The following is a 22,621-nucleotide window of genomic DNA, read 5'->3' as shown; positions in this document are numbered from 1 at the left end:
GGGTTAAAGGAGCAGCTGATTCGGAGGCTCCGGCTCACTCAGGCCTGGGGGGAGGGAGCGGTACGGAGGAGGCGGGGCGAGCCTGCGGCGTGACGTTGCAGCAGCCTGAGGCGCGCCGTGCGCTCTCCCGGGGAAGTTGTCCCCAGATTACGGGAGCCTGGCCGCGGCAGGCTGCACAGGCTCCCGGGAGGGGCGGTGTGGCGAATGACCTGTGCTCGCCCACAGGCTTTTTGGTGGCGGCAGCAGCAGCCTTAGCGTCTCATGCCTGTCTCTGGGGTCCGCGCTGATAGCCGCGGCTCATGCCCGTCTCTGGAGTTCGTTTAAGTGGCGCTCTGAATCTCTTGCCTCTTCGGCAGCTGCAGACTTTTTCTCGGGCTCCCTCCCAGCCAGCTGTGGTGCGCCAACCCCTTCAGGCTGTGTTCACGCCGCCAACCCCAGTCCTCTCCCTGGGATCCGACCGAAGCCCGCGCCTCAGCTCCCAGCCCCCGCCCGCCCCGGCGGGTGAGCAGACAAGCCTCTCGGGCTGGTGAGTGCTGCTCGGCGCCGATCCTCTGTGCGGGAATCTCTCCGCTTTGCCCTCTGCACCACTGTGGCTGCGCTCTCCTCCGTGGCTCTGAAGCTTCCCCCCTCTGCTACCCGCAGTCTCTGCCCACGAAGGGGCTTCCTAGTGTGTGGAAACCTTTCCTCCTTCACAGCTCCCTCCCACTGGTGCAGGTCCCGTCCCTATTCTTTTGTCTCTGTTATTTCTTTTGTCTTTTGCCCTACCCAAGTACGTGGGGATTTTCTTGCCTTTTGGGAGGTCTGACGTCTTCCGCCAGCGTTCAGTGGGTGTTCTGTAGGAGCAGTTCCACGTGTAGATGTATTTCTCATGTATCTGTGGGGAGGAAGGTGATCTCCGCGTCTTACTCTTCCGCCATCTTGCCCCTCCCTCCATCTAGTATTAGTTTTGATCATAAGTAAATAAAATGATAAATGTACTATAAATAGGTAGAATTCTTATTCTTCTTTCAACATGAGATAGCCAAAATACCTTCTCTACTCCTGAATGTTTTTCCTCGTTGGTCCTTAGTGGTTCTGAAGAAATTAGTCTACCTTAAGGTGTGAGGGTCAAAGCAAAGCAGATTAAATTGCATAGGAAGTTTGACATACAAAGTAATGGAATCAAGATGAAAAAGAGAGATGTCAGGATCTCAAACACTCTGATGAAGGCTCTTTTCGAAGAATTTTCCATCTTGAAAGGTGTATTCTCCATGAATGCTAGCCTCTTAATTTCTCTTTTAACATATTTCTCCCAGAAAATGTTTTACAGTTAGTAAATGAGTGAGGTTGAGCAGGAGAGCGTGAGGAGAATTGATCGATTCAGTTAATGACCTGCTTTCTAAGCAAATGCAGAGGACAGCTGAGTGATTGTGGAGGGCTTCTAGACTACTGCAGTGATTTGGGGGGCCCTGCAGGGAATATAAAATGTGAAGTCAAGAATATATATAGGACACAGACGTAAAGCTGAGCACTCCTAGGGTGAGAGGGGCTGGGAGCAGAGAGGTTAAATAGACAAGAGGCAGTGGTGTAAGGATGGCTTAGAGGGTAGAGTATCTAAGTGTGAGTCATAGTTTTGCTCTTCACCAACTGTGAGATCTAGACAAGATACTTAATCTCCCTAGGCTTAGTTTTTCCGTCTGTAAAATGGAAGTTGTAATACCTATGTCATGTGAGATAATTTGGTTTCATTCATTGTCTCTTTATACTCCATATAAGAACCAGTTTATCTAATTATATAAATCAATGGCTCCCCATGACACTTAGAATAATATCCCAGGTCCTTACCAGGCCTGTAAGGACCCATATGATCTGGCCCTTGTGTACCTCCCTGACCTCACTTTATACTACTGCCTCTTTTACTTACTATGTTCCAGCTACAGTGAGCTTCTTTCTTTCTGTTTCTAAATATGGTAAGCTTTTTACCACAATGCAGTCTTTTAATTGGTTGATCTTGTTGCCTAGAAAGGTTTTCCCTAGATTTTCACGTGCCTTCTCCAGGTCTCAGATAAAATGTAATATTGTCGAAGAGGCCTTTACTAACCTGCTAGTCTAGAAGAGCCCTCTCTGTGATCATTTCATTTTCTTCACATTAATTATCATTTCCTGATATTTTCTTGTTTATGTCTGAATGTATCTTACACTAGAATGTGAACTTCATGCAAGTGTGACAATATCTGGCCTGTTCACTGCTGTATCCCTGTGCCTTAGAAGAGTTCCTGGCACGTAGGAGGTGCAATATGAAGATTTTTGAATAATTGAGTGAATGAATGTGGTTCTCATCTACACTGAAATAAATATTAGTTCCTTTTTTTAACTGCATGACTCCTCTTCTCTTTATGCTTTCTTGTAAGACTGCAACAGAAAATATAAAGATGAGCCTGGAGCATCTTGTAGTGCCACAAAGGAAGGAAGTGCTGAAAACAAAAAAACTCATAATGATGGGGAGTATGTCAAAGGGGCACAGGAGCCAACTGAAGAGCTCCCAATGGCCCAAACTGGAATGATTTGAACAATAAAATACAGTAGTATTGTATTATAACCCAAAGTATAAAATTAATATCCATGAGTCTACGCTGATATAAATAAATGATTGAATGAATAAATAAATAGGAAAGAAGGGACAAATCTCCTGTGTGGAAGAATTCCAGATAGTTTATGTAGACACTGCCCTCAGGAAGGAGGAGCATAACCCCCACGCCTTAAGTGTGGACTGTGCGTGGTGACTTCCTCCCGAAGAGTACGGCGTAGACAGGGGGAGGGAAAAAGAGTGATTTTACAGTGGAGAAATCTTACTAACATTACCTCACCAGGTGATCAAGGTCAATACCAACAGTGATAAATCACGTTGGTCGTATGTACCTTTGATAGGCTGTGTTGAAAATGGCACTTTACTTTTATCGTCTTCCTTCTCGAAACCCATAACCCCAGTCTCATTATTTGAAAAACATTAAAAAAAAGTCCCAGTGAGGAATATTCTACGGAATACCTGATCAGTACTCTTCAAAACTGTCAAGATTATCAAAAACAAGGAATGTATGATAACTTGTTACTGCCAAGAGGAGCCTAAGGAGACATAAACATAATGTGGATGAGGATCTTGGAACAGAAAAAGGACATTAAGTTAAAATGAAAGACATCTGAACATAGGCACTTTAATAATAATTCATCAATATTAGTTTTTTAATTGTAAAATATGTATGACATTGATGTAAGATGTTAATAATAGGGAAACTGGGTGTGTTGTATATGGAAACTCTCTGTAGTACCTTGGTATTTTTTCTATAAATCTAAAACTGTTCTAAAATAAAAAGTTTTAAAAAAATTTGTGAACATTTTGCCACTCTATTCTTCTGTTGCATCATTTTAAGTGGGAAGCCCGATGAGTTTTAAGTAGAAGGATGACATGGTATGATTTGTGATTTTAAAATGATCATCTGAAAGATGTGCAAAGAACAATTCCTTACCATGATCTGCAAGGACTGGCATGGTCTGGCCTCTGTAAACCTCTCCGGTTTCATTTCCTGTCTCTTTCTTGCCATGCTTCAGTTACACTGGTCTACTTTCAGTTTTTTTTTTTTCTTCCTGGATGCCAGTCTCTTTCCTGCCTTAGGGCTTTCACACATGTTATTCTCTTTGTTTTTAAAGTTCTCCTCCATCTCCTCTCCCCATGGCAGTTCCTATGACTGTTTGTTTAGTTGTCTTCTCCACTATTCTTAAGTCCAAAGTGGGCAGGACTACCTCTTTTTCATTTACTTATGTATAGCCAGTACCTAGCATAATGCCTCACGCAAAGCAACATTCAGTATTTGTTGAATAAATAAATAGTAATTACTGTTTTCATTCACGCTTTAAAAAATATTAGTGTGCAAGTTCTATTTTAGCTGCTATGAGTACATACAAAGGGTTTATAATACATAATTCTTACCCTGAAATAGTTCCCAATTTAAAAGGAGTGATTGAATAATATTGTAGCATGGAGGAAGGCGCTATAGTTGGAGTGAAGTTCTGCCACTAGCCAACTACGTGACATCAGATAAATTATTTACCTTCTCTGTTCCTTTATTTATCTATCTGTAACATTAAGGAGTTCGACTGGAGTTTGCTACGGCTTTGGTTCTCAAATCTGTGTACAATTAATGGTACATTGGTTCATTTATTTCTTCCCAGGCTCCAGTCTGAGTCAGTAGGTCTGGGTGGGGTCCAGGAATTCCCCAGGTGATTGTGATGTACCACTAGGTTTAGGAACTACTGATTTAGGTCTTTCTAGTTTAGGGGAAAGGCGGGGGCAGGGGAAGGGAAATAGTCTTATAATTCTAATTGTAGTATGTAGACGACTGTGAAAGTGCAAAAGTCAGGAGTCAGGCAAATTAAGGTGTTGTATTTGTTCAGAGGCAGGGGAAATATTTTTTTGCTTGGGTGATGTGGGGACTTAATGAAACAGCAATGTGGAAATGGACTTTGAAGAGAGGATGCAGATTTGGGCAGGTGCAGAAGTGATCACGATTGGTGTTTAGCTTAGTTGGAGGCCAGAATATATGCAAAGAAGCAGGAGGGAAAAAATTACCCATTTTGATGCAATGGACCATACTTCTGATCTTGTTTTCCGCATTTTACCTGTGATACTTGGTTGTCCTTTTGGAGATGAAAGACTATATTATTGCAGCTTGATCTTCATTAGCAGAGGTAAAACGAGGTGATGGACACCATGAGGACGCTTTGGGAAATAATTGGGCATATTCTTCCTCAAGCCTTTTAGGGCTGTGCCCTTTGAGATCCACTTTGACAACCCCATTGGTTTCCTGGTTAGACACAAAGACTATCAGGACCCATTATGTTATCTAAAATAATAATTTTGCTGTCAGAATGATTATTACTAAACCAAAGTTGGCTTTTTTATTTAGATGAAACCGTATAAAGGCAACATTCTGAGTAAATTATATGGCATCCACATGATGAAATAATGAGCTTAAGTTTAGGGGATGAAAGTAACGATCTAATGCAATATTTAGAATAGGTATACAGTATGTAGTTATTAACCTAAAAGTGACATCCTGCGTTCTTTTGATTTGTGGAAAATTTGTCATTAATTGCCAGGAAGCCTCTGATTTTTCATACATAATCATGTCATAGCTGTTGACTTTCTCCCCCTTCTCCTGCCTTAAAAATACGTCTTTGTAAATAGATTACTTTCAGATCTGTAATGCTCCTTTTAAACATTGGGTTGCTAAGTTTAGCCCTGTTGCTCTCTTTTTAAAAATAGAATTCCCCCCCACCAACTTTGCCTCTGAGTCATCACTGACAAATCACACTTTGTTTTTTCTTGGATGGCAACTGGCGTAAAATCTTATTTAACCTTCCTGCCCAGTGGGAGCCTGCTAGTTCTGAAATGCTTTTTGTTGTCATGAGCTACCGTTGTGTGGAGAAAATGGGTATGACCTTCCATTTGGAAACAGTCTGTGAGATGAATTCTGACCCTTCATTCAAACTCACTCTACATGGGGCTGTTTTTATTCAATAGTTGTCAAAGACAGCTTTTCAAGGCAGGGTCAGAAACACCAAAGTCAAAATTGAGAAGAAAGAATGAGGTAGTGGGCAAGAAATGAGGCAGCTAGGCTGACCTCTAGCCTAGCATCCGGCCCATGCCCACCCCTGGAAACCATTTCAGATCAATCTAGGAGCTACACGTTAACCTGTAACCATCCAGTCAGCCCACTACTTCCTGCAGCCCTTGCTGTTGTTGGCCTATTGACTATCACTTGACTTTGAAATTAGAAAAGTGGAAATACCAAGCCCCTTGTGACTTTTTGCTTGCAAATAATTACCTTTATTAATGTGAATTATTGGCCTCCAGTAGCACCAGAGCTCCTTAGAGAGTGACTTTCACTAGGCTTTTTGAAAGGGACAATTCCCCCCTCGCCAACATGGCTAGATCAAAGAAACACCTTTCTTACAGTAAAACCTCAGACTTGAGAAAATTTCCCCAGTTTCAGGAAGAGCCTTCATGGGAAAATAACTACTATTGCATCCCTGGTAGCTTTTTATCTGCTATATTGTTAAGAAGAAGAACAGAGTCAGAAGTATAGACCTTGGAAGCAAATTTAAGACCATTTACTAATCTGCAAATTGTGTTCTGTGTTCACATTTCCTAGGGTGGCATTGTAGGCTTGCCTCTACTTCAGCCAGACCATGTGGGGTATTATCTTCTTATGTATTGTTCATGCATTATTTGGTTTGATACAGGAGTTATGCTTTTTTTAAAAAAAAGTCTGAAAACAATTGGTTTAGGTCAAACGCCCAAGATTTTATAGAGAAAGTGTTTGAAGGTCAATGTGGTTAAATTAAATACCTACAGTTGTACAACTAGAGGTTGACAGAGATTAGGAACCATGAATCTGGACTTCCCATCCAGTACATTTTTACTACAAAATGTTGATTTGATTTTCCATTTTGAAAGACACAGAAGTGATCTGTGAAATGATGATTAGCACCAGGCAGCCCCAGGCAGGCAGCCCTGGAATGCTCCATGGTTCAAATGCCCAAGACCAGATGGAGGTCCAGAAGTGGATGACTCAAAGTTTATTAGTTTTGCCACCTGGGCAGTATAGCCAAACCAGCTGCCATAAGGCAGTTCCAATTTCAACAAAGCAGTAAATGAACATAAAAGTGAGTGTAAATCCCAAGAAAAAAGTAAAGGAGAATGGCTGCTGCTGCAAGGAGATTCATTCAGGCTGAGCCCCATTGACAGCCCTTGTAGGAGGCACAGCTGCCATGCCAGGTAGAGGGCAAGGACAGGTTGCAGCACCAAGCCCTGAAAAGTCACCCCTTGAGTCGCTTCAGGAGCCAGTCTCCATTTGGGATGTTTGACTTGCTGGCTTGGTAGATTCCTAATCGCATCTGATGATAATAGAATGAGAAAAGCCAGTGCCTGTTAGATCATGATGATGCTGTGAGGCCAGAAGCTTTTTTCTGGAAACTATGGAAAGTTGTTATTTGGTCACCTCCTTTCCATAGTTCTGGGCCCTTGGAGGCATGGATAGTCATTGGAACATAAGCCCTTTGTGGCAGATGACCAGGAAATCAAGTCATTATCCTCATATGGAATTGAATTATTATAGGTTTTTAAGATCTATATATGAAATACTGCAAGAGTCAGAGGTTGACCCTACAGTTTTAGATGACCCCTTTAATAGATCTGTAGTTCTCGAAAGCTGAAACAAGTATAATAATGAGGATATGATCCTAGGACCAAGTTGAAAGAAGTACAGTAATTTTTGTTTAAATGAGAATGATTCACTAATGAATTAAAAAAAGTTAAGTAATCTTGATCCTCTGTGCCAGTAAGAATGCTTTGGGCAACAAGGAACAGAAAACTTGATTAAACTGACTTAAACAAAATAGAGGTTTATTGTTATTATTTTTTCGTGTTACGAGAAGTTTAGAGGAATGTGGCTCCTGACTAGTTCCCCTGCTCAGTGATGATGCAGGCTCTTTTTGTGTCATCTTGATGGAAAGTAAAAGGGGAAGGGAATGTACTAGTTGCTGATGTATTTTGCAATGGCTTCGATGCTAAAGGCTGGACCAGGGTTCCATCCGTTTGGGTTAACCGCTGCCTTCAGGTGATCTTTTCAGGAGCTGAGTGCTTCCGTGTTTGTATTTCTCAATTGACCGTTACTCAGTACTTAGTCTCACGCAATAATGTAATACTGCTCTTCTTTTCTTTGTATGATGAAAGTGTGGTTGCCTGCATATTTTCTAACCAAGCGGGACAATTTTCTCTCTCTCCTTTTTCCTTCTACAATGACATAAAGTGAAATCAAACGAGAATATTCCTATTATAACCTTCTGTTTATGAGTATAGATAAAGTAGCTTTTTTTTTTCTTCTTCTGGTAGGTGGCATGTTTGACTCACATCGCTGCGAATTATCTTATTGGCCAAGAGGAAGCGCGGCGCTGGGGCACAGCTCACGGAAGTATTGTTCCTTACCAGGTAAGAATACAACAATACAGGATCAGTCTATTAGAATCTGCAGTTCTGTATGATATGAGTTTGAGAGATGATTCCTTTTTAAAAAAAGACTTTCAGAGTTTTCTGTCACATATCTTTGTCTGACTGTAACAAGGTTCTGTTATTCACTTCAAATTCTGTGTTTTGCACATTTCTTCATCAGAAGATTAGTAACAGGACACTTGAATGGATCAAAAGAACTTGCTGAAAGTGAGTGACTTTTGGACTCAGATGGTGGTTTGCTTTTATTTTTTTCACCCAAAAGACGCACTGATTGTACCCATTTTATAAAGCCTGGTTTGTTCGCCACGTCAATTAAAAACCAAATGTTACCTACCCCAGCTGACAATAATATTCTCACAGGGTTGGAGAAAAATGAAAATTTGCGTGTGACAGATCTTCAGTTCTTGAGCAAAGCAGATGGTTCAGGAACTGCTGTTCTTTATTAAGTGTCTAAACTTGTCCTCAGAAATTCTTGACTTTGGCTAGTGTGAATGAAGATGTGAAGAAACTATGACTTTTCAAAAATAAAAACAAAAACTCCTCTTCAGCCTTTTCAACAGAGGACAATGTTGGAAACCATGGGAATTCATCTCAAATGTTGGAAGTTCAGGCTTCAGTTTTTGATGCGTATGGAGAAAGTATCTGTGAGTCAGAAGGCTTTACAGTAAAGTTCCAAATCATGTCACATAGGGAGGTATTCACTATGTTCAAGTATAACGTTTATAGTCTATTTTTTGCTTATTTTAAAAAACAGAATGTCTTTAAAAAATGTTTTGTGTAGACCTCAGTATCCCTCCTGGGTGTTTACACCGAGAGCTCTGGCATCTTGGGTGTGCTCTCAATTATTTCACTGTGAGGTGAAAAGAAATTTAGAATCATCGGCTATTTTTGTTATAGGTAAAAGATATGGGAGACTCTGTGTGTGTGTGTGTGTGTGTATGTGTGTGTGTGTTTCTTTTCATTGAAGACAGAAATGTACTTTTCCTTCTTGAATTGCCCCAGTTACGTAAAATGGACACTGTGCTTATTTGATCTAGTTGATTGCAGCTTTATAATCTGTAAGAAATAAAAGAAGATCTACTAGGGTCTTTCCTCAAAAGCCCAGAATTAATTTGTTTCCTCTTGATGGAGAACGGGTTCAGCACTGTGATTAAGGAACAAATGCAAATTTAGCTTGAATGAAGCTAGTATACCAAGATGGAGCCTAGATATGTTTGTAGACCCTGGTCTGTTTTCAATTTTTTAAAATAGATTTGGGAAATATTTTTATGGGTGAATTACAGGGCAATTATAATTCAGTTTTCTACAATAATTAAAGCTTTGCATCTCATTTGAGTTGTCTGAGTTTTGGGCTGAAAGCCTATAATGGAAGACTCTGATGGTCTCAGGAATTAATTAAGGTGGCCACCTCACTCTCTTCAATTTTTTAAAATTTTATTTTATTTTTATATTTTAATTGAAGTATAGCTGATTTACAATGTTGTGCCAGTCTCTGCTGTACAGCGAAGTGACTCAGTTTTACACATATAGACATTCTTTTTCATATTCTTTTCCATTATGGTTTATCCCAGGAGGCTGGATATAGTTCCCTATGCTATACAGTAGGACCTTGTTGTTTATCCATTCTAAATGTAATAGTTTGCACCTACCAACGCCAAATTCCCAGTCCATCCCGCTCCCTTCTCAATTTTATTGAACTCTGAAGGATTCTGGGGATCAAGGACCTCAAATGCATGAAATGAAAATTTTTGAAAAGTAGTGCTCCTTGATTTGTGTGTTATTTTGTATACATGCAATAATGTTTTTTTTTGGCCGCTCTGTGCAGCATGTGGGATCTTAGTTCCCCAACCGGGGATCGAACCTGTGCCCCCTGCAGTGGAAGCACAGAGTCTTAACCACTGGACTGGCAGGGAAGTCCCTGTATACATGCAGTTCTTAACTTCTCGGGTTGATTATCCACTTGCGCTCTCTCCTCCCTGCTCTTTGGCTGCCACCTTTTTGAAAATGAGTAAATTAAACAAAGTATACAGAATTGAGATAAGCATTTTGCTGCTTGAACATCTTAGTGGAGGCTTTTCTGAGAATTCAGATTTTTAAAAGGAATTTTTGATTTCAGTGCTCCTTTTGTTCCCATTATCAGTGGGTTTTGCCCCTGAGAAGTACCTAGCCCAAGGGATTGATCATTACATAATGCTCATGTTAATATTTTCAATGCATTGGTATTAGTTCAGTGTTTCTCAACCCTTCAAACAATTATATTTGTAAAGACAGGAGTGTTTTAGGGACAGGAGAGGAGAGTGCAGAGAAAGCAGCTGGTCTTCAAAAATAATATATTTTGTTTATTATGTAAATGTGCAGTTATCAGTGTGGCCACCCCTCTTGAGATGTATGACTAGCATGATACACATCGAGGACCAAAGCAACAGCCTGGCTGCTCATAGCCTCCTATCGCTCTTAATGATCTTCTCCTATTTCAGTTGGCTTCCCCACACTTATTTCTCTTAAACGTGCACATGAACCATTTGGAAACCCCGTTAAGATGCCGATTCTGATCCCAGGTGATGTTGATGCGGCCCATCGCAATGATAAGATTGTAGACCTAGACTTTCTTATTATCGATGACTGCACCATCTCGTGTATGTTCCACTGGCAAATCCCAGTGCTGATTGGATTTAATAGTCCATCTATTCCGTGCCTGACGGAAGCAGTGAATATGGCTGGGGAAAAACATAACCACCATGTTATGTTCACGGCTGTCTCCCCGCAGCCGTACTCAGCAATCTTGCCACGTTTATCTACATATTTATCTTCTCTCTCTGATATGATTATTTCACATCTTCTCTCTCTTCAAGTCTTCCTCCTCTCTCCTCATCCTTAGGCAAAGACTTTGTCTCCTATGACACTAAAAATTGATGCAGCCAGAAGAGAACTGCTGCATTTTTTTTTCTACCATAACTCTCAAACTTCATTTCCTCCTATCACAGTGAATGAACTGTCCCTTTCCACATTTTGCCGATTTAAAGGCATTGCTCCTGCACTTGATCTCTTCCATCACCTGTATTATCTGATCATGTCCTTCACTTTAAAAAAACCCAGCCTTGGACATCGCCCCCCCATACCCTAACCCCCCAACTCTGGGGCATGTCTTATTCCATTTACTATCCCATTTCTTCGTGCTCTTATTTATATGGCAAAACTCTTCGAAAGTTTTGGGTGGTGTCTGCTGGAGGAAACACTGCAACCTCTATTCTGCAGTGCCATCTGTACCTCACAGGTAAAGAGACTTTACAGCACTCTGAAGCCTCAGGAGCTTGAGTGCAGTGGACCAGCAGGGGAAGCTGACTTTCTGGGCAGTTCATTAATAAGAATACTCTTCTTACGCTTTTTCTTGAGCCTTTCAAATGTAGGGCCTTCAAAGAGAATTGTTCCTTTAAATGGCCTGATAATTCACATGGTGATTTCTTTCAAACTTTCCCCTCCCCCACAAAGAGCTTCCAATTCAAGAGAGTGAAGAAAACTATTATTCAGATGATTAAATAAAACCATGTCTCCCTTTCTTCAGTTTGGGCTCATTCAACCAAGGAATAGAGCAGGAAACTGTGCTATGTTATTACTGGTAGGGACCTTATACTGTATATTTAATTTGGCATAAGCAGAGACTGAGACAGGCAGTAAATTCCAAGTTTGAAGAGATACAGCACTTTGCTATCATTCCTTAGAAAAACATCAAAATGCTGTTAAATCATAGCAGATTAGGTAACCTTGGGAATCTTTTTCTTTTAACCCATGTTAAGGATGTTTTAAAAAGCCAAAATGTGAATGATATACATCTGTTTCTTGTGTGACTTTTTCTTTGTACCATAGGAGCAGTAAAGCATTCATTTGCTGAAGTTTGCAAGTACAGTTTAAACAAGCATATGATTACATTGCATATCTTATTTAATTGATGCATTGATAATAAGAGTAATAATAAACATGCTGGCTTCCATTGAACACATATCATGTAACTGGGATATATATCTACATATATGTATATTTTTCTTTCTCATTCTATATGGATGAAAGGGACATTTAGAGAGGTGAACCAACTCTCCTATGGCTATAGCTAGAAAGTCAAAGGGCCTGGATTGGAACCATGGTTTTAAGTTTTCAAAACTTGTTTCCTTTCTCACTATATCCGAACTAGTGGTTCTTTTGGTGCTTGACACATTGTAGCTACCTGTCTTCTAGTTTCTTTGGCAGATAGAATTCTTCTGATCTGTTTCCATCATCTCTTTGACAAACGACCTATTTATTATGATTTTAGAGGGTCCCAAACCTAATAAGTGACCTGGCTATGGAACTATATTTGAATTCTGAGCTATGCGGCAACTGTAGGTTTCCCTCTACCGTGTTTTCATTCATGCTTTCAAATGACTCCTGATAAATAAGCAACAGTTCTTGAGCCCCCTATGGAGTTGGCACTGTTTTAGTTCCGGAAGGCTTCCAAATGAGGAAAAACTAGGCCCTTGATTTCAATGAACTCAGAGGCGATATAGCAAGCACAGCTGAGAGGGTTTGAGCTTTGGCGGCAGACAGGCCTGGACTCATAACTTGGCTTTGCCACTTCATGGCTGCGAAATCTTGGACAAGTCTTTTAATATCCCTAGTGTTAGCTGCTTCCTATGCAAAAAGGTGATGATGATAGTTGTTTCCATGTTCATTGATGGAGTTAAATGAGATAGTGTGTGCTAAGTGTTTTGTGTAGTAGCTGACTCTAGTAAGCATGTGGTGGAAGGTGGCTCCTGTTATTATTTCTGTAGTTGAAGTAGTAATTATAACTTTGTGAAATAGTTTCTAGGAAACTATGAAATAGTCCCTATGAAAACTATCCATGGCAGCTTAGGGGCAGAATAAATAAAGAGACATAGCTGATTTTCTTTCTTAATGGAATTTCCACTTTAATTTCTTTCTTTAAAAAAAAAAAACAAAAAACGAAAAGGAGGGCAATGTACTGTGCTACTTTTCTATTTAAAAAAAAAAAAAAACTGTTCTCAGATATTTTTTAGGAATTGTAGTATTGAGCCATCGCTCAAAGGTAGCATTATTGAAAGAAACACAGTTTGAGGAGAATCATATATAGCACCACCACTCAATTGTCAAAGGGAATAGGGCTTCTAGTTTACTGACGTGTTTAGTAAATTGAGATTTAGCATAAATTCATACTTAACTAAATGAAACATGGTAAAAATGATTTTCAGAAGTATTCTCTGAGGAGTCCACAAGATGGGAACCTGTTTCTATAAAAGATACATACCTACCCTTTTGAGAACCAAAAATTGTGGAGATTTCTCTTTCAGTTTTTAAAAGTGAGAGAACTACAGAATATTCTGAACATCTGTTCTTATAACCTTAAGATTGCAATGAACTTTGATAATCTCTAACCAGTAAAAAAAATACCTGAAGATTTTTTATTGGGAACAAAAGTGCAGGTGACAGCAAATACATTAGATTCTGTCTCAGAGGTTTCTGCAAACTTTTGGATTACTTAGCACTGACAAGTTAGAATATTCAAAGGTTGTTTTTTTTTTTAATTTAAGGCGTGAATTGTCTGAATTTCCCCCGCCCCTTTTGTTCTAAAGGTTTTGTCCAGGTAGCTTTTGATTATTTGCTTTAGAGCTTATATTTGTCTTAATCCTTATGAATTTGGAATTCTTGTTAAAACAAAACAAAATCATTTACTTGAAGACCCTGGTTACTTTGAATCCAATTGGCTAGGATTTTGTCTCAGTCCTAAGAATATAGGTAATGGGGCAGTCCAACAGGCAGATAAAATTAGAGCAGACATGCTAGCTACTGGCATGATAGCTGCCACCCTCTCTGCTTCTCCCTAGAAAAGCTTCAGCTTTCTTTGATTTCAAATAAAATCCCTAAATTTAAAATAAATTAGGCAACATGATGTTTAAGGAGAGCATATTGCACAAAGAATAAACATATGTATGACTGTGCAAAGACCATTGTGATTTTTAAAAAATCAGTATTGCCTTCAGTTGACAAATATGGTCTTTTTAATGCATTTCACCAAGAGGTAAAATAGAAAGAGGCACAAGGAAAGACAGTGTATCTCAAGGAATAAATCTGAAATTCCTTTAGGATCTTATCAGCTTCTCTGGGATTCTCAATATTCTTCTCGTTATATATGGATAATTGATAGGATTGTATGTTGTTTATACCTATCAAATTTGGCTAAAATTACCCCAAAGAATTTTGAATATTCAGCTAAGTAAGAATATTAATATTATTGACTTAATAATATTGTATTAATAATAACCATTATAATCAGCAATAACATTTATTGAATGATTGCTATGTGTCAGTTATTAAGTACTTTATATATATTAATTCCATCCTCACAGCAACCCTGTGAAATAGGCAAAGCTATTATCCTCCCTTTCAGATGAGGCACAGAGAGGTTAAATAACTTGCCCAAGGTCGCATATAAGTGTGTAGCTGGGATTCTAACCCAGGCAGGGGAACTATACTATATAGGCAGATGATGTGATGCTACTTACTTAAACTGACATGTTTAGTTTCGTTTTCTATCTTCATCCCACTTTTGAGGAAGAATTATGTGACATTTTCCTCTACATAGTTTCCCCTTTAGGACTGCCAAGAGCAATTGAAGAGGTATAAACAATTCTGTTGTTTACTCATTACTGAGATCCTTAATTAGGACTTAATTTCATTCAGGAAATCAGGTTGTACATCTTCTGAAGAAATCCTTTGATTGCCTATGCTAAAATTGTATTAGAATCATAATTAAGTCAAGTCATAGTGAAACAGCTATCTCTCGCTCCATCTATGTAATGAATGCGAACAGTACTGTCTTTGAGCAGTCTAGGAGCTTGGGATGGTCTTAGCTATTGTGAGACTCCTAGTTTCTGGTTTTCAAATGGTATCTCTGTGAGTTTGGAGGTCGAGGTGGGAAGAAGTGGACATTCAGGGGCATGGGGCGGGGGGAGAGGCCAAATAGGCAGATCTCCACGTGTTCCAACCCCATTTCAACCAGAACAGCTGCACTTTTTGTTTGTTTGTTTGAAATACAGGGTCCACTGGTTAAAAATGATTATTTGTCCTAGGTCAACTGACTTGTACTGAAGGATTCTACAGGACTAGACAGTAGGTTTTGTCCATGTTTGTGGTGTGTTTGGGAAAAGAGAGACTCGTTTTCCTTGATGTTGGTGGTTCCTAGAGCTGTGACCTAGAACCTTTATTAAAGGGTCTAATCCAGCTGAGCTGGAGGCCTTGGCAGGAGTTTGTGTGATGCCTGGCAGAGCTCCTCTGTGGAGGAGCTCACACATTACCTCCCAGCTGAGAGTCTGGCCTGGTGACTCTGCGTGGAGGTCAAGGCTCTTTGGCTCAGGTAAATCACGTGGGACTGGATTCTGGAAACAGTTGGACTTGGATGTAGTTACACATCCTGTTCTGTTCTTAGGGGTGTCCAGGGCAAGTGTTGTTGAAATTCTGAGTAGGTGTGCTTAGCACTGATACAATACCCTGATGGCTCCCTGTTCAGGTGCAGGCTACCTGGGGGAAAAAGAACTGAGTTCTGATATGGTACAAATTACTGTTATAATATAATTCAATATTGGGCAGATAAAATCATACAGTGGAAGAAAAACTATACGATGTTAAGTTCTGAAGTGAACCTATGTTGGAGACTTGAGCACATCATGTCCACATATATAAATATGGCTGTGAAGTATGCTCTTTTGCATCCTAGTTTTGTTTCTGGCATTTAGGGAAAGGGGTACTGGTGCAAGGACTCTGCTGAGACAGGAGATGCTAAGTGTGTATACTGGGTGGGGCTAGTGAAATAGGAATGTGGTGTTTTTTTTGAAAAATCATGTTAATAATTCATTTGACCTAATTTTAACCTGGAAATGATTCTCAAGTGTCCCTTTCCTCTCTTCTTTCCTGAGGGTAAAAGTTGGTGTGAAATGCTCTAGGTCTTTGCCGCGCCATGGAGCAGTGGCATCGGCATTACCTGGAAGCTTGCTGGAAATGAGAGTCTCGTTTATTCTACTGAACCAGAATCTGCATTTTCACAAGATCCCCAAGTGATGTGTTTTCACGTTAGATTTTGAGAAGCCCTGCTCTCAAGTATGTGTGTGAAATCCCTTTGGTCATTGCATTATGGGTCCACTAGATGTCACTCTTGTAACCTGGTAATGGAAAGGCTTTTTTTTTTTTTTTCAGTGGGGACTTGGAAGAATCCGTGAATATGAACACGTTATTAGGTGATTTCCTCCCCATGCTTAGAGCTACTGATATACACGTTGATTATTTAAGGTGAAACTACCCTTCTTTCTGGTTCACAGTCCTGGAGAGAGATGCCTGGGAATGATTTTCATTTTGTGGAATTAGCGCTCGTACCTTCCATTTTTCCGTCCTTCAAGCCTCCTGTTGCTTGGGTTAGTTCTGTCATTATATAACCTTAGCACAGACTATGCTGCAGTCGCTCTGACTGACTGACTCACTGAGAGAACAGCATCCTGGCCTGCTCAGCACAGTGACGCAGAATAAACGTACAGGTTTGATCTCTGTAGAAATGACTGAGAGCAGAAAGGAAGCAAGGCTGTATCCTGAAATTAGCATCAACCTCTGTGTGATTGTTGGAGGAAGGGCAGCCCTTTCTGAATTCTTGGGGTGTCTCAGGGGTGGTTTTACAGAAAAGGCCACTTCTGCTTAGAAAGAAATGTCCCAAGTGTAATCTTGAAGGGCGTTAGTTTCAGCCATGAAGATGGATATAAGGGACATTTACAGATAAAGTAAGGTCCAGAGGGAGATGATGTACTTTCAGAGATATATGAGGCCCCTAGGACAAGTCCTGTTAACAACTGGTTAGGTCTGAATATTAGGAATGAGAGGTGAAAAGGTTAAGGACTATGCTTTAGACTATCCAATTTTTTGCCGGATGCCCAGCTTGAGAAAAGTTAGTTCTTGAAATAAATGAGTCTCTTGCAAAATTCTCCTCCCTCTGAGTCTGATGTGGTTTTTCATCTGTTTCAGTTAACAAGGGTAGCAAACAAGTAGTAAAGTAGCAGGTGTGTGTGTGTGTGTGTGTGTGTGTATGTGCACTTGGGTGTGTTTTGTGACTGTTTTTTGTGTGTATTTCCTCTTCTTGGTGTGTGGCAGGGGCATTTATAATTTATAATATCACTAAATGAGTAAAACATGTTTAATTTGATTTCAGTCTAGTAAATATTCTTATTGATGTGAAAACAACACGGTTTTAGCTTAAATATAACTTTCCTTTGTTCCAAATAATTAAGGTGGCCATAGTATTTACTTTGCCTCTTTAGAGTCCTTTTTGCAACATCATTTATTATGAGGTGATTTCTAATGACCAGGAGCAGAATTAATTTTCAAGCATTTTATGGAGAATCAATTTCATTTTTTAAAGTAGTATCTAAATTATGGAAAACAAGCCTGAAATGCTCATTTCCCATTCCTAGCCACGGTCTAAATGTCTACTTCTGCGAGTTGATAGGATTTTACACCACCATCCCCATCACTGTTGGATTTCCTTTTTAACTGTTGCTGCTAAGACTGCAGATGCTACCAGATCTAGCAGCGTACTTCAGCTGTATTGTTTAAAAGCATGGGCTTTGGAGTCAGACAGACCTTGGGCAGATTGCTTCATTTCACCGAGCCTCAGTGTCTTCATTTGTAAAATAGGGACAATCCTACCTGCCTCATGGGCAGTGGTGATGATTTAGTGAGACAGTGCATGTAAAGTACGTGGCCTAGAGTCAGGCACGTGGTGTATGCTCAGCAGGTGGTAGCTGTTATCCCCGTATTGTACCCATCCCACAGACCTTAGTCCTATAGTGTTTGTCCCCGTCTCTCGGTTGTTGAAACCCAGTTCACCACCTGTGGCAGGAGCCCTTGTTCCTACACTTTTTCTCCACCAGAGGACAGATCCAAGTCAAGGAGCTGTCCTTTCCCTCTGCCTGGCAACTATTGTGTGTGTGTGTGTGTGTGTGTGTGTGTGTGTGTGTGTGTGTGTGAGACGAGTGGATGGGGAGCAGATCAGTACCATGCAGAGTGGTAGGGAGGACGTTGACCCCAGCACTGCAACAAGGAGAGAAGTTCTCCTTACAACCCACACTGGAATCCTCAATGAAAATTCCCCTCAGTGTCCTAAAATGGTGGTCGAGTTCAGCAGAACTGAGACTAGTGAGCCCTGTTAGTATTGTCCGTACAACCATATCACAGGCTGAACCATGGTCCCATTCACCAATTTAAACATTATTTCTCAAGAGAAACAAACTCGAAGACGCAAACTGTGAAATCTCAATTGGATTTTTGCAGTGCAGATTCCGGATTGCCTGCTCGTTATTACCTTTACTGCTTTGGAATGACCTTTTTGGTTCAGAGAGGACCTCTAGACTTCGAATAGCTGTAACTCATATCTTGGAGGTCACTGGAACATTACCTGGCTCAGCAACAGCGTCAGAAAGCTACTGTGAGGCAGTCCGAAGAGATCCTTGCAGTTCCGACATAAGCTGCCCTATGGTTTGATTTGATAATATCCTGTTGATGCAAAACAATGAAGATTTCAACGTAACCGCAATAGTATTAGTGTGCTGCCTCAAACAGAAGAGGGTATAAAATATTAAAGCATTAGGAGCACTCTGTATCTTAAAAATATACTCTTATTTTGCTTGCTAGACTTTTGGAGTCTGCATTAGGTTTTTTTTGTTTGTTTTAACAAAGTTAACTTTAATATGTATTTTTGATAATTGTTTAAAATGCTTTCTCAAAAAAAAACCTTAAAAGGGGTATGGATTATTCTTTTCTTCCTACCATATCATTCTTGTTTCCATTGCAAGGAGTCAAATCAGTAAGGTCAGTCCCAGTTCGAAGAAGCTGGGGGGTAGGGAACAAAACTTATAATGGTGTTACTGTGTAGATTGCAAAAGAATCTGAGGTTTGTTCAGCAAATATAATGGTGCATTGAGGTGTTGTGTTAATATGGGGGGCCAGAAAATGAGCTCTGTGTATAGTGAATCTGTTAAGTGGCAGTTTACAGTTTAACCTAAAAACTGGGAGAAAAGTTGATAAGTGCAGAGGAAGCATGAGACCCAATCTGACAGAGACTCGCTAGGCTGATGGTGGTGGGTGGAAGGAGGAGGGAGAGGAGAAGGGGATTCTGTGGTGTACTGGGTGAAGGTGGGGATGGCAAAACTCTCCATCCATGTAAACAGGAAATTGACAGTTTTGTAGAAGAGCAAAGCCCCAAGTGTTTAAAGGCATGTAAACTCTAGTATAAAGCAGAGTGGATAGAATGATTGGTGGCAGGTAAGGATCACAATTCCATTTGGTTTTCACAGGCTTGGTAGAGGAGAAAATGTAGAAACTAGTGAAAACTGGTACTGCAGAGTTAGGAAATCTATAGGAATCTTAGGGATGGATGAGCTGATGGGATTATGACATTTTATGTATAGAAATAATGAAAACAGAATAAGTATAATAAAAACAGTAAATGAGGGGCTTCCCTGGTGGCGCAGTGGTTGGGAGTCTGCCTGCCGATGCAGGGGACACGGGTTCGAGCCCTGGTCTGGGAGGATCCCACATGCCGCGGAGCAACTGGGCCCGTGAGCCACAATTGCTGAGCCTGCGCGTCTGGAGCCTGTGCTCTGCGGCAGGAGAGGACGTGATAGTGAGAGGCCTGCGCATGCGCACGGCGATGAAGAGTGGCCCCCCCCCCCCCCCACCCCCCCCCCCCCGCTTGCCGCGGCTGGAGGAAGCCCTCGCACGGAGGCGAGGACCCAACACAGCCAAAAATAAATAAATGACAATTAAAAAAAAAAAAAAAAAAGAATCCTGGTGGATATAGAGCTAACATCATTTGGGAAAGGGTAGAGACTGGGAATAAAACTGTATATTGTTAAAAAAAAAAAAAACAGTAAATGAAAATGTACAAAATAATGCTGGACAAAGAAATTCACTGAGGATGAGAAATTCATGCTCAGTAATAAGAATATATTTAGAGATATTAAGGACCAGTGGCTTTTAAACATTTTTTTCTTTCTTTCTTTTTGCTCAGAGTTACTTTGAGAAGCTGATGAGAAATATGGAATCCTTGCTCAGAAAAGTACACATACCCATATACATGCATGATTTTGCACATGATTTCAGGAGCTTCTCAGACCTCTTGGGACCCATCCCTGGATTCCTGCCAAAGACCAACTGAATTAGGGTCAGGATATTGAAATTCTATTGATAACACTAGAAAATTAGACCAAATAGTAGTTACGAGGGAAATCATACCCTGAGACTGAAAGGTCTCACACAAATGTCTGCTTCATAGGGGAAGAAGTTTTAGAATTAAGGAGGGAAAGGAATTATAATGGACTTGGGCCTAAGATTAGACAGGGATTGGTGTAAGAAATTATCTGTGACTATTGTAATAATGCTCACAACTCAATTACATTCAACCTTCTGAAGGGGAGTGAAAGAAAAAAAAATTCCGTTACATTATTACTCGGTTTTAGAAAATGGAACTATGATCAAATCAATGTGTGCTTTAAGTTAAAATTGAAAGTAATATTTTAAGAAGTCTGTAACTTGTAGGAAACCTGGAAATGCTTTAAACACATTAGTGGTAGGGCAGGAAAATATGTCATATACCAAAGATTAGGAGCTCCTATAAAAACTTTTGCATCCATCTCATAAAGTAAAAGAAGCAAATATAAGGGGAAAAAGTAGGCAAAAGATTATTCAAGTGAGAACAGGGAATGCCTCAAAGTGTGACAGGTCAGGTGTAAATAAGAAGCCAGTCAGACTGTAAAGGAATTCAAGAAACAGCACAAAAAAGACTGCAATCCAGAAATAAAAGCTTTTTTATACATGAAAGGCAGAAGGTCACTTGGAAACTCCATGGGACTGCTTGATGATCAGGGTGCAAAAGACGTGCTCATGGGGAAGAAAGGAGATCTAGGGGCTCAATGAACTCTTTGCTTTGGTCTTTGTTGAAACATAAAAATTTCCTCTGTCATCATGTCTTTTGAAGCAAAGAGGTGAGAGATATAGTATTAGATCAAATAGTGGTCAGGGAACAGGATGTTCTACCTGATCGACATGCTGGATGTAAGTAAATTGCTGAAACTTTATGGCATCCATTATAAAGGGCTAAAGAAACTCAAGGGAATAAATTGACCAAAATGCAAAATAAGTCTTGTACTCACTCTTCAGTATGAGTGAATTCCACTCTTGCTTCCTTTCTAATGAGGACACCCTACAATCTATCGGTGAATCTCATTCATACTGGTGGACTTCAGAAGTGGTAGGATCTTTAACTACTTGGTATAATGAATGGAGGAAAGTAGTCTGTTTTCTATGACATGCTGGATTGTTTGAAGAGGTAAATAAGCACCAGGAAAAAAACAACAAATGTAATTTGTTTAGACTTTCAAGGAGTCAGTTACAAAGTTTCACAACAAAGCTATTCCAAATTGTCTTACCATGGTATTAGGAGGAAGATTTTGTCACACATGGGTATCAACAGAGGAAACAAAAAGTAGGGTGTATGAGCCTGCTGTTGATGGAGACATGTAAACAGTGAGGCGCCTCCAGGGATTTCGGCTGGACTTCGTTATTATACATATTTATAGATCATCTAGAAGAGTATGTACACAATGAAATACCTGAGGGTGCAGGACTAAGCTCCTTTGGCTAGTGAAATTATAACTCAACAGGAATAAGCTTTTGAAAGATCATGTAAGTGGATGAGAAAGTGGCAGGGAGGCTCAGTAATGTACGAAGTGCTACCAATTTAGGGAAAAAGAAACCAAACTAAACTTGTAAAACTGTGGGCTCTGAATTATTTAGAAACCTGCTTTCCTTTAGGGACCAGGAAAGGAATTTGGAGTCCTTGTGTCAATAGTTGCATCCTTCTGAATAGGCCAACGAATGTTGGAAGGTTGTGAAACCAAAGGTGCACTTGAAGCAGAACCATTGTGCCTCTGCCTTCTTTTGGTTTTGATTGTCCTGTCTCACAAAGGGGTATGGGAAAGACCTAGTTTCAAATCCTGACTCAATCTTTAAAGGATTTTTATGAGGACCCAATTGAATATATGTGAAATTGCCTAGTACGGTGGTCCGTGGCAAGTCCTGAATGTAGTATCAGGGGGGACATGATGGAAGTAGACTCTCCTGGTTGGACCAAATCATTCAGGCTCTTAACTTGGTATAGGAAGATGCTGATCTATCTTCTTTCCAACTCAGCTACAAGGAACTTGCTTCTTACAGGGGAGACAATTTAATTTTTGAACAGCTCTGATTGTCACTAAGGACTTTATACTTAGTTGAAAGCTACCTTTCTTGTGATTTATAGGCAACAGAGTAACAGAGAAGAAAGGGGACTTGAGAGATCACTCATTCAAAACCTCTTATTTTATGGATGCGGATGAGGAATATAAGGTGGGATGTATTTCTACCCACATGACTTCATAGAACTTTGCCTCATTGATATTTCTGTTTGCATTATTTATTAGTGTGTTTATTTTACCTTGATATTTGTAAGGC

General features: G+C 40.2%; 1 protein-coding gene across 1 annotated transcript in view; it reads left to right on the top strand.

Annotated features, from left to right (window-relative positions):
* Positions 1–22,621, top strand: part of SUGCT (succinyl-CoA:glutarate-CoA transferase) — a 697,612-nt gene that overhangs the window by 139,260 nt on the left and 535,731 nt on the right. The window contains exon 9 of the mRNA XM_061197569.1: positions 7,931–8,026. Within this exon, the coding sequence (XP_061053552.1) occupies positions 7,931–8,026 (96 nt within the window). The remainder of the gene's footprint in view (positions 1–7,930; positions 8,027–22,621) is intronic.

Source organism: Eubalaena glacialis, chromosome 8, assembly GCF_028564815.1.
Source record: "Eubalaena glacialis isolate mEubGla1 chromosome 8, mEubGla1.1.hap2.+ XY, whole genome shotgun sequence".
Lineage (NCBI taxonomy): Eukaryota > Metazoa > Chordata > Mammalia > Artiodactyla > Balaenidae > Eubalaena > Eubalaena glacialis.
The sequence above is the reverse complement of the archived record's forward strand: the minus strand, read 5'-3'. Positions and strand labels throughout refer to the sequence as shown.